This window comes from Oryzias latipes, chromosome 7 (assembly GCF_002234675.1).
Source record: "Oryzias latipes chromosome 7, ASM223467v1".
Lineage (NCBI taxonomy): Eukaryota > Metazoa > Chordata > Actinopteri > Beloniformes > Adrianichthyidae > Oryzias > Oryzias latipes.
The window spans coordinates 22302218-22315346 of record NC_019865.2 but is presented as its reverse complement, the minus strand read 5'-3'; the positions used below and the strand labels follow the sequence as shown (position 1 = coordinate 22315346).

At 39.0% G+C, this 13129-nt stretch overlaps 1 protein-coding gene across 1 annotated transcript in view; it reads left to right on the top strand.

Moving 5' to 3' along the window:
* The window catches only part of LOC101157536 (inactive dipeptidyl peptidase 10), a 29505-nt gene that overhangs the window by 5876 nt on the left and 10500 nt on the right, over positions 1–13129 (top strand). The window contains exons 2-9 of the mRNA XM_023956823.1: positions 1923–2037; positions 3485–3580; positions 4342–4436; positions 7000–7071; positions 11417–11469; positions 11972–12053; positions 12198–12318; positions 12385–12539. Of these exons, the coding sequence (XP_023812591.1) occupies positions 1923–2037; positions 3485–3580; positions 4342–4436; positions 7000–7071; positions 11417–11469; positions 11972–12053; positions 12198–12318; positions 12385–12539 (789 nt within the window). The remainder of the gene's footprint in view (positions 1–1922; positions 2038–3484; positions 3581–4341; positions 4437–6999; positions 7072–11416; positions 11470–11971; positions 12054–12197; positions 12319–12384; positions 12540–13129) is intronic.

Here is a 13129-nt window from a genome sequence, read left to right as displayed (position 1 = left end):
GTTCTAACTAGAGTCTAGAAAAGCTGTGTGCATGTTTATTCCCCTTCTTTTATATTTGGTGATTTGAAAGTTTTATTATGCATTCGTGGTTACTTGTGTTCACAGATAGAGGTTTCTGATGGGTTTTTCACCCCATGCAATCATTTTTATTGTGTGCCTGAATGCAACTTCCACAAATGTCCCATGAATCAGGGCCATTTGGGTTTTTTTCCCCTTGTTTTTACAAGGATTTCTCCTCATTCCCTGAATCTTATAATATTTTTGAAACGATTTGAATTCTTTTTTTCCCGTGCAAAATGAGATGTCTGTTGTTTTATTCATTAGTTAAGTCTATTACGCTCTTCTGAGCCATCACCATGTTTTTGATTGTGTCGGCTATAGCCTGGGATGGATTTTAACATCGACCATGTAGGGTTTTTTTCCTGCAAAATCTTTCCACTTCTATCTAATGAAGTGATCAAAGTTGTTCAGTAAGCGCCCTGCCCGAGTCCTTGGGAAAGACAATTTATATTATAGTTTAACTGGGAATGAACAGTGTGAAAAACAGAAAAATTGACAGAAATTTTTAGTAGAAAAGGTAATTGGATGTTTTGGTTTTCTATGTGAAGGAATGAAAAATATGACTTGCAATAACATTTTCATTAAATAATTCATTTGCATTTAATGTTTTTAAAATAATTCAAAGAATGCAAACGATTGGTCGGCCCTCACGAAATCTGGCCACTTTTTGCAAAAAGTTTGGAGACCCCTGCCCAAGGGGATGGGTCAACAGTGGAGAACAATTATACCCACAACCAGGTGTGTGACAACCATTGACTGTATATTGAGAACTGGACAGAGCGGGTGTCACCCATAGAAATAGCCTTAACTCCGGCTCCAGCTAAATAAAGTCAATTAAGTCGTTATTTTTTGCGAAACGGACCTCGACTTCCTGGAGCCAGTCGACGGGGATTGATCTGAGTTGGTCTGAGTCATGTTTCCAGGGCAACTACTGTCCTAAATCATGAGTACGCCTGTTAGAAGTCAACACCCTTTCCACTGAAAGAGGGCCAGCGAGAATCTGTTAATCAAACTTTTGAGGTGGTGGGCCAACGGGCACCACGTGCTTTTCCTGAGGCCATCTGATTGGTCAGTTTATAACTTGAATAACTTGCAATAGAGATAAAATATTGGGGGGGGGGTTAGCAAGAACATGTTAAGAAAATGGTAACAGAGCAAGAATGATTATGCTGACAAATAGAATGAGTGAGGAGTAGCTGTTTATTTCTCAATAGACGTCAATGGGATTTTGGCTTCTTGGAGCCAGCGGGTTCTTCTTTTATGTCCAGCTCTCATGTACAGTCAATGATCCCAACAGATGTGACGTTAACATAATCCGGATGTTACGTTTGTAATAAGCTCACGGTTTCTACATTTTTATATTACATCATCTCTTAAAAGATTCTTATCCACTATACATAACTTTACTGATGTGCACAATTGTTGCATTTTGTTCCCATTTATATTTTCCACAACATCAAACCTGTTGGAATTGGGAAATGGGAAGCCAGCATGCTGCAATCTTTTCAATTTCTTCCTAAATTTGTTTTTATTTGAACCATTAAACAAACAATTCTTTTATCCATTGCCTTGTTTTTCGCACCCATCGTTCATGCACTGCAACAAGTGACATTAAGCGATGATGGAGAAACATTTATGGTTATAATACCAGCACTTGAGAGCATCTTTCCTTTATGCAGCAGTGCAGTTTTCCAGCAAAAAACCTTGTATAATTTAGTGTCGATCAGTCAGTCTTCTGAATCCTTTTCCAGAGTCTCTATTGCACTGATCCCTCAGCTGTGGAGAATTGTCTGTGTAACTGTAGGAATGAACAGTAATGTCTTCTCTGCTGCTGTGCTCATTTGTGCTTTCTCCAACAACAGGACCTGGGGAGTTCAGACGGTCCTCCACGGAATTGGAAAGGCATAGGGATTGCCATGGTGGTGATCCTGGCTGTGATGTCTCTGGTCATTCTGTCTGTGATCATTCTCACACCTGGTAGGACTGCTGACAAAGCAGATGAAAAGAAGATGGGCTGCAGTATTGAGCACTAAATGAACTGCATGAAATCAAAAATAATGTTTTTTTTTTATCTCAGGGAAACAGTTGGGACAGAAAAAAAGGCTGGTTTAATCACCTTCTTTTTTAGTTTATGTATGTGTTTATGTAGTTTATGTAACACCCCCCCACCCCCCACCCCCCACCCCCACCCCAAAAAAAAGCAATTTAACTTATTATGGGGTTCAAATCTCTATGACTAATTTTTGGCTCTTTTCAGTTGCCAAGCAACCTGGGAGATTCCAGGAGGTTACTCCACCTCTTCATAAAATAGTCTCTGAGAGATTAAATAATCCCAGAAAGAGTAACTTTTTGGTTTAAAAAATGGGATTTAAAAAGCCCTAAAACAAGATTTTTTATTTTATTTTCTTGTTTTTGATCACAAGTTCTGTTATTTCTTATCCATTTTGGCTGTTTCCACTATTTCCATTGTAGTTGATCTTAATTAGATGCAGGCTTTGGTTTATCACTGAAGAGAGATTAATAAAATATTGAACAAACTATTGACTTTTACCTGGCAATACATGGGATCAGTGGTTCTCAACTTTTTTAATGAGTTTGTTTTATAAAGCAACATTTATACACAGAAGGAATTCTATCGGTACAGTTCAGTATCATAATTTGTAAAATCTCTGAGTTTATACCCGAGTGTACCTCAAAATTATATCTGTGAAACAGAAAAGATGCATTTGTGAATTTATATTACGTGTTTGCACAAATATATATTTGTGAACTGGAGCGTGTGCATTTGTGAAACAGTTTGGGTGTATTTCCTACTTTTCCAAACACAGTATAAGAGTTTAGATACTGAAATCGCCTGATAGAATTCAGACTTTACAGAAAAACAGACAGACAAAAGCAAAACACTCAATTGGGAAAAAACAACAAAAATAATTTTTTGTTTAAATCAAAGTATGGCGCTATGATATCTAAGTCTAATTTTTGTCTTGTGCAAGTTACAAAATATGGGGATTTTAGGGTGGAATGGAGTTAATCTTGTGTGATTGGAAATAAAAAAAGTAAAAATTGCTGGTGCACCTCAAATTAGTGGCTTCACAGTAAAGATACTACTACAAGGAAAGATATTTATCAAAAATAAATAACCACTCCAATGTTGGAGTCAACTCTATTGATTATCCAGTTACATTTATTGATATAAATATGTGTTTCATATTTTCTATTTGTTTTTTTTTTTTTTAGAAATGACATTTTTTTAAAATATTTTTGATCACCTGGAGCACCATTTAGAATTCTCAGTGAGCTTATATGGTTTATCCTTATTTTTTTAGACAAATTGGGCTGTACATAAATGGGGAGATGGAAATAAAGTTCAGGCCACCATTTGTTAAAAACGTTTTGAACTAAGTCTTTATGTCTGCTTGTAAAGATGAGTCCCTTTTGTTACGGCATTCCCACGTGACCATGGACGATCTGGAGAGCAACACGTTTAAAGTTCATGATCCCTGTGTCTCCTGGTTAAACGGTAAGGATCTGTCTTGCAGCACAAAACATCACGTCTTAGAAGGACAATTAAAAATCAACATCGAAGAGAAATTCTGAAATATGCCTCCAAAACAACCACTTCTTGTAGCGAGCCAACAATGCAAGGAAAATCCAACACTCATTTTTGAAAAAATAATTTATTCTAAAACTTTATCAGATACATAGGAAAAATCTTCTCGTGCAAACAAACAAGTAAATGACCATATTTATATATTTTGAATTAACATTTGCCACATCTGACACTTCCTATAATTTATTGGTCACCTGTGCAACCCATGTGCCCCCCCTGCAGAGGTCTGCCATTTTTCAGCTCTTCATAATGTGAATCTTGATTCTGACACTTCAATGGTGATCTCACATGTCGCTTTTTTCTGATATGGGGAGTTCACACACACAGGCTGCTTTGTGGTTGTGCAGCTATTTTCAGTTCTTTTATGTGGCTCCAAAATGGCTTACCATAATAGCAGCCGACCTCCCGCTATGCTTTATCTCAACAGAGCTTTTACTGATTGGTTTGTATTGATTGTGTTTCCAAATTCATTACTCAAGTGAAATGGGTCGGTGTTGCTTTGTTTGTCAAAATGTTGTGGTTTTCTTAATTTTTAGCTATCAGGAAAACACCAGTATTCAAAAGCTGACAGTGATTACTCCTCGTGTTGCAGTTGCTTCTGCCTCTGCAGAAAAAACCCTTTGACCTAATGACGGATGTTCTTCTTTCCCGAAATGTCTTGGCCCTGTTAGAAAATGAAGTGGCCCTGCGCACCAGGGAGGGGCATGTCCTGACGTTCAGCCTGACCAATAACCGAACCACAACTCTGCTCGACAACAGCTCTCTGGTAAGTAGCAGCAGCAGAATTTGATTTTAACTCTGATTTGCGGATAAAAAAGGAAAATTGAATGTGAGAGGAGACACTGATGCTGTGAAATCCCTGTGCACCACATCCCACAGTTCAGACAAAAACAGATTTGGCAGGGTTACAGTATCTTTCTACCCCCACCCCCAAAATCTGGCTGTTCCATGAGCCCCTTAACATGTGTCTTCAAAGAGAATTTTCCAGGCGAGGGCATCATTTTGAACACCGCCTCTTCACAACACTGACAGACTTATATGGGTCATTGCAGGCAGGCTTAAAGCAAAGCTATGTTGTCACACTGAAAGAACTCAGTGTTGATATATGGCTTTTCATCCACACTGCCATTTCCAATTCAGAAGAATATTTTTATTTCCTTTTATGAACACCAAAAACCACAAGAGGATCCACAGATAAATAGGGGGGAGGGTGGCAGGAAATAGTGCGTCAGCGAAAGAAATTTGCATAAAAATGTATTTTACCCCTAAACTCATATACCGCTTCAAATTTGGAGGAAAAAAGAAAATAAAAAAGAAAAGTGATGACGGGCAAAGCTGTTCTTCTTGAATGTAGATATAAGAGGAAGACAAAATTGCTGCTGTGTGGCGGATATTAAAACACCACAAAAAGTGTTTTCATTGTCAAAGATTAATATTGGCAAAATGCAAAAACAACATTTACATTTTAATCTTTTACAGCACAAAAACTGATCGTTTTCATTAATTCCATAGAAACCATAAAACTGAATTTAGGTCCCACTCCGACCATCTTTTGATCTATTGTAAAAGCATTCCCAGTGATCTTTTAATTATGGTTATTTCTTATTTAAGACAAAACCTGTGTTGTTTTCTAGAACATAGTTTCTGCAGAGCGACAGAAGTTCAATAAGCTATGTTAACACCGCTTTCGGCAATGCACGTTCAAGCAGTCTAGGTAACACGCACTTCTGGCTTCAGTGTTAACAACTCTGGCGCTCATGCATAGCTACTCAAGTTTCTACAACTGTTTTCAGGATCTATGTACAAAACATGCAGCCACTGAAAGTTAAATGAGGTCAAACTGTGACCAATCAGAGACTCAGATTTGGTAGTGACCCATGGATGTCGTCTCCTTTTTTTTTTTTTAAAGTGCCAACCGTTGAAAGATTGATCATGGAAGAGAAATTAATAATTAATGACACCAAATATTTTATATACAGAATAGAGCTGTGAAAGAAAACGTCTGGAGGAAGATTTGCAAGATTTGCAACGCTTCGACATTTTGCGCAAAGCCTCTTCTAACTGTATGTGGTGGACATGAGTCAGTTAACGGTAGAAAAAGAAGAAGAAGCCCCTCCCTGCTTTTCAGTGTGAACACGATAAGCTAAATCCGCATTTAAGAACTCGTGTTTAGCGTTTTTTTGAACTTACATCACATGCCCGGTGTGACCATACTTTTAGAAATTTGCCTTCCCTTCCTGTCATCCATCAGTTTACATGCTCTCCCGCTAGCTAACAGCTCACAACCCCAACCTAACAGTACTGGTGCAGCTATCCAGCCGTACAGTTTTGATCCAGATGCCAGCTCAGACGAAGAAAACCAAGACGTACATGGATCTATTTCTCTACAAGTGGATGACTTGGAATGCAGCAGAGCAGGGAGCTCATGGCCTGCTGATTGTAGCACCTACATCACATTCAGTTTTTTTGTCTGCTCCTGATACACCAAAATTTAAAGAAAGAAATACTCAGAAATGGAATTATAAGATTAATTTTCTTAATATGTTTATGGGAAAAATGCCACAAACACCAAAAACACAATTTCATCAGAATGGGTCTTTGTTCAAGCCTAAACTCAAGCATGTTTCCTCCCCCCTTTTGTTAATATGTCAGATGTCTGATTAAGAAACACAAGATGCATTACAGTCTGCTGTACTGTGACAGCTTTATAAAAAAATGCAAGCTGTTTCCCAATTCTTATTAAAACCTTAAAGACTTCATCTGCAAGAAAAGAAACAGCAAATGTCTGACCGAAATCCATAAAGAAGAAGATAGAGTGAAACTACAAACAGGTGACCTTTAAGTAATAAAAGACATTGGTCAAATCAATGAAAACAAATGCTCCATAAAATATTGCACAAACCTTTCTTTCCAGGAAAATGTTGTGGAATTTGAAATTCTGTCGTGTCAATAATTTAGCGTCTGAGGTGTTGACCTGAAAAGCAAATCTAAGACTTCACTTGAGTCCTTCCACTGAAAAATATCTTTCTGTCAGGTTTGCCTGAGCTCAGTGGAATTACAACATGTAGGTTACTGATCCAGTTGTGAAGAAACAAATCGCAAAAATTATAATCTTGGAGCCAAATGCATTAAAAATATACACAGAAAAGAGTTTGTTCAGTGAAAAAAATCAATTTAAAAGTAATGTGTTCTGAAAAAGAACACATTACTCTGAAAAAGTATTGAGGTGGTTTTTAAACCTGCTAAGATTTTTTTCTTATAAAACCCATAAATAATGTGTTACTTCTTAATGTCATGACTTCCTTCACTGCTCCTATCTTTTCCTGCAGGACCTGACCGCAGCTACATTCCAGGTGTCGGCAGATAAGATGTTTGTCCTCCTGGCGTATGACATTCAGCCGGTAAGTCTCACTGTCTTTAACCCAAAATTGCCTCAGATTTGCCCCAAAGGCTGTGCCATTATAGGCTTTACGTTCAGCCACAGAGCTTCCACTAATGTGCAGAACAGGTTATCAAACCCCCCCCCCCCCCCCCCCCCCCCCCCCCCCCCCCCCCTAACAGGCCTCCACGTGTCTAACAGGCCACTTGTGGCCACTAAACAACACTTGCATGCAATTTTGATCAGAGCTTTATTGGAACAACAGAACATCAGCATGAAGGAGAATGTGTGTTTATGCTTTGGAGCGCTTTTTCTCCCCCCCCCCCCTTCCTGCCACTGCAGCAGTCTACACTTCCATAATGCTGCACTCTAAACGACTGGGGTAACATATGAGAGATGGAATATTTAAAGTGGCTGATGGATCTAGTGTGGAGCCCTGAGCAAAGAAAGACGGAGGAATCCCTGGGAGGTGTGTGGCAGATAGGTGTCAAGGAAGACAGGACAGATCAGGTGGGATGAAGAAGTGAATTTGGAGCGGCAGTGATGAAATTGCCCCGCTCGCTCTGTGCAGAATTTTAATAAGGAGCTCTCAGAAAATCACAACTGCAGGTGGTTATCAGATAAGGCAAAACGTTCGCTCTTTCTGCTCCTTTCGTGTTTGACACCGTCCTTAAATGTTTCCGACCTCCACCTCTAAGGACGGAAAAAAAAGCACATTTTTATTCCGTTTTGTTAGAAATCTGAGGTTTTACCTCTTTATCTCCTTCAGAGACGGGCTTCTCTTTTAATCACTGCATATCATTTCACTGTGTGTGGGGAGGCAAAATGAGCCTGTTGCTGTGTTACTGCATTCGTCACAAACACACTGCAACCACGCTAACTGAATTATTGAGTAGCCGGCTTGCGTTCAATCTGTTTTCACGAATCGCTGTAGAAAAATGGCTCAAATCTTTGCCCCAATTTGTGGCTTGCTTTGCATATTTACTCTGATGGAAGCCGAGACATCCCAGAATGAGAAAGTGAGATATCAGAGGATTCTTTAGAAACATTTGGGAGATTTCAGGGGTGAGCCACCTCTTTCCCCTCCTTCCCTCATCCTCCTCACTCACATTCTTCTGTCTGTCTCTGAGGTGGGGGGGTTGTGCTGACGGAGGCAGGTTTTGCAGCAGCCACCGGCTTTAGATGGGGAGCAGATCAGAGTGGCAGAGACAAACACAAAGCAGAGGAGAAACGAGAGCCGTTTTTTTTTGTTTTTATCCTCATCTCAGGTTCAATCTGCTGATCAAAGATAACAATCTGAAATAGGGGGGGATGAGCTGGTTCAGCGAAAATTAAAAAGCAAAATTATTTGAATAGGAAAACAAATAAATCTCCTTGAATTAATCTTAATTAGCTAGGTTTTGTATTTAGAATTTCCACGAGAAGAGAGGGAAAATCTGTGCTAGACCTCAGTGGAGGTTTTATTTTTTTGGAACTGATGAGCTAAAACAACCGAGTTGGAGCCTGCCAAGACTGCGCAGTTTAGGAACAAATAAAAGGAGATGTGTCTGCAGCGCGCAGCCAACACTGAGGAGCAATGTGGAGGTGTGCGGCGGGAGCAACGATAGGAAGCCTTCTTTTATCTCTGCATTGAGAGATTAAATAGTGCAGCAAATAGCTGTAAACTCTGCCTACCATGTCTGTCACATTATCTGTCAGTTCTTTAATCTGTGCCTAGTGCCCTGTCTCATCTGTTTTGGCAGAATGGAGGATGTGAGTACTAAAACGGAGTGACAAGCCCAAGAACTGCATGATTTATGACATGTTAGCGGCCATCAAATTCCCTCTGCCTCCTCGGGACAGATGCTGTAGCTCTCCCTTTCTGTTTATCCTGAAGACACACGCAGCAACAGGAGCATGCAGACTCAACCAAAAGGCCTCATACTGTTACAGTGCGGGCTTTTCAAAATAAATCAAAAGATGACTAACTATGGCACTGCAAACTGTTTGATCCCTGCTAAAAGCCTTGTTTTATAGATATTCAAGATGTTTTCAATTCTTTTAACGTACCTTTGCTCTACAGCTTTTCTCAAAATCAGCACAGTAGATATGTTTTTGTCTTTTTGATAGCTAAAATTTAGAAATAAGGAAATTGTTTTTAAAACTAGTCAAAATCCTTTTGCTTCATACTCTCGACAATAGAAAAACTTGATTTAGGACTCAGAAAAACTGAAATTGCACTGTAATTTTGGGTTCAATGGTTACTTTAAAGTTTGATAAAATATAGACTGACAGGCATTGTTATTATTTTGGGGGGGAAAAAGTAGATTTTTATTCTAAGAATTAGTGCTTGTTTTATGTTATGTTTATTGAGATGGGCCAGCTTGCATAAAGATCGTGTTGACATTATTGGGCTGTATAACGTTGAATTAGAACTGATAGTTAACTTAACTTGGAAGTCCTTGTTTCTAGATGTTGATATTGTATTACATGATTTCTTTTGGAGCAAAAATTGCTTCATGGGGAAATCATTTTACTACTTTCTAGTGATTTTCTTGATAAGATTAGTTGTTATTTCCTACTTTTTGGCTACCTCTTTTGTGCTAGTCATCCTGTGCCTCTCTCCCTCTGTGTGATGCAAAATGTACCTTTCCGTTTTATTCATTTCATCCAGTTGCCTTTTGTCACCTTTTGTGTTTGACCATTTCACGCCTCCCCGTTTTTTCCCCCCATATCCTGCCTGCTTATTTGTGTTGTAAAAACAGCCAGGCTTTGGCACCTCGATCAGATTTCTATTTCGTTTAGGCAGCCTTGGAATTTATCAACCCCCTCCCCTCCTCTTATCCCTGCAACTTTACACACGTGTCGCCCCAACTGTGCATTTTCAAACAACACTAGAAAAAAAATCCAATTTCATTGCTAAGTGTGCTGCATGGAGGATGTGACATTTAATTTCTGTAGGGACTGGTTTTTCCAAGTGGCTGAGGTTTCAGAGGCCAGCGGGCACAAATCCAGTCCTTTTTGCCTGAAAAAGAAGGGGGGGTTGGGAGAAATCAATGCATTACCTCAAGTTCATCGGGCAGTGCTTTGATGTGTTACGATTAACACAGAGACACACATACAAATTCATCATTGATTCTGCTCTCCCAGTCTTTTCGGCGCGTTAATTCAATCTTTCGGAGGTGCTGATGCTTGTACTAGAACTGCCAGCCACAATTCAGCTGAGCGGGATGAATACTGGGCGTTCTAATGAATCAGTTTAATAAGAGTGTGCGACTTAGATTTTGTGGGGTTTTTTTGTCTCAAACTTTACTTCATTCAGCTGTGATCACCCTAATGATGTAACACGGGTGAAATTGCTTCCAGTGGTTTAATGCGTTTAGCAGAAAGCTGTAAGTCAGATTAAGATTGTCTCATTAAAAGTCAGAGCTCAGCAAAACCATAACAAAAATGGTTCATCAAAGTAGAAACGTTAACAGTTTGACCTTTTGCTGCAGTCACTTGGTTTGCTCAGAGGAAGCAATTTCAGAAAAAATGGATTTGTTGCCTTTTGGTGTGTTTTGTTTCTTTCTAATATCCAGAAAATAATTACATTTTTATGTCTTAAGGATAACTGGGCATTAAGGAATTAACTAACCCGTAAACTCTACTGCGTCAAAGAACTGACTGAAAAATCAACTTACTTTCTTAATTAAGATGTTTTTAAACCCTTTGATAAAAAAAGCAATTTTAAAAAAAGAGAAATAGATTGAATCAGATATGATCCATTGGCTGATTTGGTAAGTTTTTACTCACAACAATGTTAGAATATGAAAGGTATATTGAATATGAAAAGTATTGACATGAGTATTCAGGGGGAAAAGCCCCTTTGTCTAAAATCTGATTTTTAAAATGTTGTAACTGTTTAATAAAGAATTAATTATCAACTAATATGTATTTTTTTCTCAATACAGCAAGTAGTCAATTATAAAATGAATAACAATAGATGAGTTATTCTCCACCTAAAGTTGTGAAAATTAGCAAAACTTTTCCTGCCAAAAGGTTTTTGGGATTTCATGGAAGCAGCCATTTAGAAATGAGCAGGAAAAGCCCTTCTACTGCCCCTAGTGGAATGATGATGAACTACGGGGCAGAAAACGTGGACCAAGTTCTACACGATGGGTTTTAAAGGAAAGTTTGGATCATGCTAGTGAAATAGGACTCTCAGAAATGCATTTATCAAATATGATTTGTATGGTTAAATAGGGTTAATAGAAGTTTTCCTCACCACTTAAAATATGCAATTCAGTTGCATTTTACTCTAAACGTCAGTAGGAATGAGATTTCAATAAAGCGTGTTTTCATCAATGTGGCACACCTGTGTGCATGATGTCCTTTACCTCTTTCAGGTGTTTTCTCAGTCCTTCACAGCGTCCTATGCTATCTACAGTGTGGCTAATGGGTAGGTGCAACTGTGAATGCTAATGCATGAGATGCACTGGGCATGAGCGTTCCCGATGCAAGCAGGACATGCAGATGAAAGTGCAGCTCATTGACTCAGAACTCCATGTTTTCTATCAGACATGCATTTATTCATCAGTGCCTTTTGCAGGCTTCATGAAGCAGTAAGTTTGTGATTCAGCATCATCAGTGGAAAAAACTGTAGGTGATCCCCGGAGCATCTGAGGAAGGGTTCAGGAGAGGATGTCAGGAAGACCTGTAGCATCGTTCGTTGCTTGAGTTTGCCTTGAGAAAAGTTTGTTTGCCTGGATCAGATGGAGACATGAAGAAATAAAGGTTGCATTCCTGCATGAAACAGTTTGGTTCTCCCTTTCTGCATCTTGCTCTTTTTACCTTCTGTGGCTCTCTCAGGGGCAGAGCATGGACGGACTTCAGAGGCCCATGAACCGTACACTCGTTTCTAATGGAAGAGGGGGTTATGTCTGACATTTTGTGTGTTTCAGGGATCTGTTGGAGCTTGATCCTCCGGAAAGGGAGAAGGCAGAGCTGCAGTATGCTTCCTGGGGACCACAGGGGAACCAGCTGGTGAGCAAATCTCCTCTTTACCAGATAAATGTGACTTCAAATGCAATCATTAGAAATGCACAGTACAATATTTAGTAGGAAATTTAACAAGTGGGGCCTGATTTTGCAGTGTTTGCCGGTTTTGATGTTTGTTTATGCTTGCAGGCCTTCGTTTTTGATGGAAATATCTACTACAAGCCAAACGTGACAAGTAAACCTTTGCGTCTCACATCAACCGACAAACAGCTAAATATAGTAAACGGGCTTTCCGACTGGACGTATGAAGGTAAGACGCGGTCCAGATTTCAGCTCGCACTGGTTAAAATCCTTTAAAACGGCTGTTGTCAAACAGAGGAGGTGCTGCTGACGTACCCGGCCAACTGGTGGTCTGTGGACGGCGCTCGGCTTGCATACCTCAGCATCAACAACTCTGCGACACCTATGATGGAAATCCCTCACTTCATAGGTGGCCTCTACCCATCCAATGTGCTCTACCACTATCCAAAGGTAAAGACTGGCACCACACCATAGCTTTTTGCACTTCCTTTTTCACATATAAAATACAGACAAAAATTATTACAGCATCTAATTAAGAATTAGCTGTTTTTGAAGAAAAAGTTATGCTTAGAACATTTTCAAAATTTCAGAGTTCCCGTGACTTTCGCTCCTTAAGTCCTTCATCTTTATTTTAACTTCAGAATAACTTTTTATTTTGTCAAGTGATAGTATTTATTCTATAATATTGTGGAAGAATAATTAAGATAATCAAAAATATATAAGCCTAATAACTGTTTCTGCTTAATTTTTTTTTCTTTTACACATTTTTGTTCTAAAAATACCAGATATAAAAAAGAATACATTTGTATTAAATAATATCATCAGCACTGACAGTTAAAATAATGATCTTCGTTGTAATAACATGAACTTCAGCATGAATGTTCAATTGATTTCAGATGAGACAGTAGAAAAAGTTAGATATTCTATTCCGGGGATCACCTACAGTTTTTTTCCACTGATGATGCTGAATCACAAACTTACTGCTTCATGAAGCCTAAGTAGTTGTCATTATTTGCATTGGGCAGATAAGGCAAAAAAAA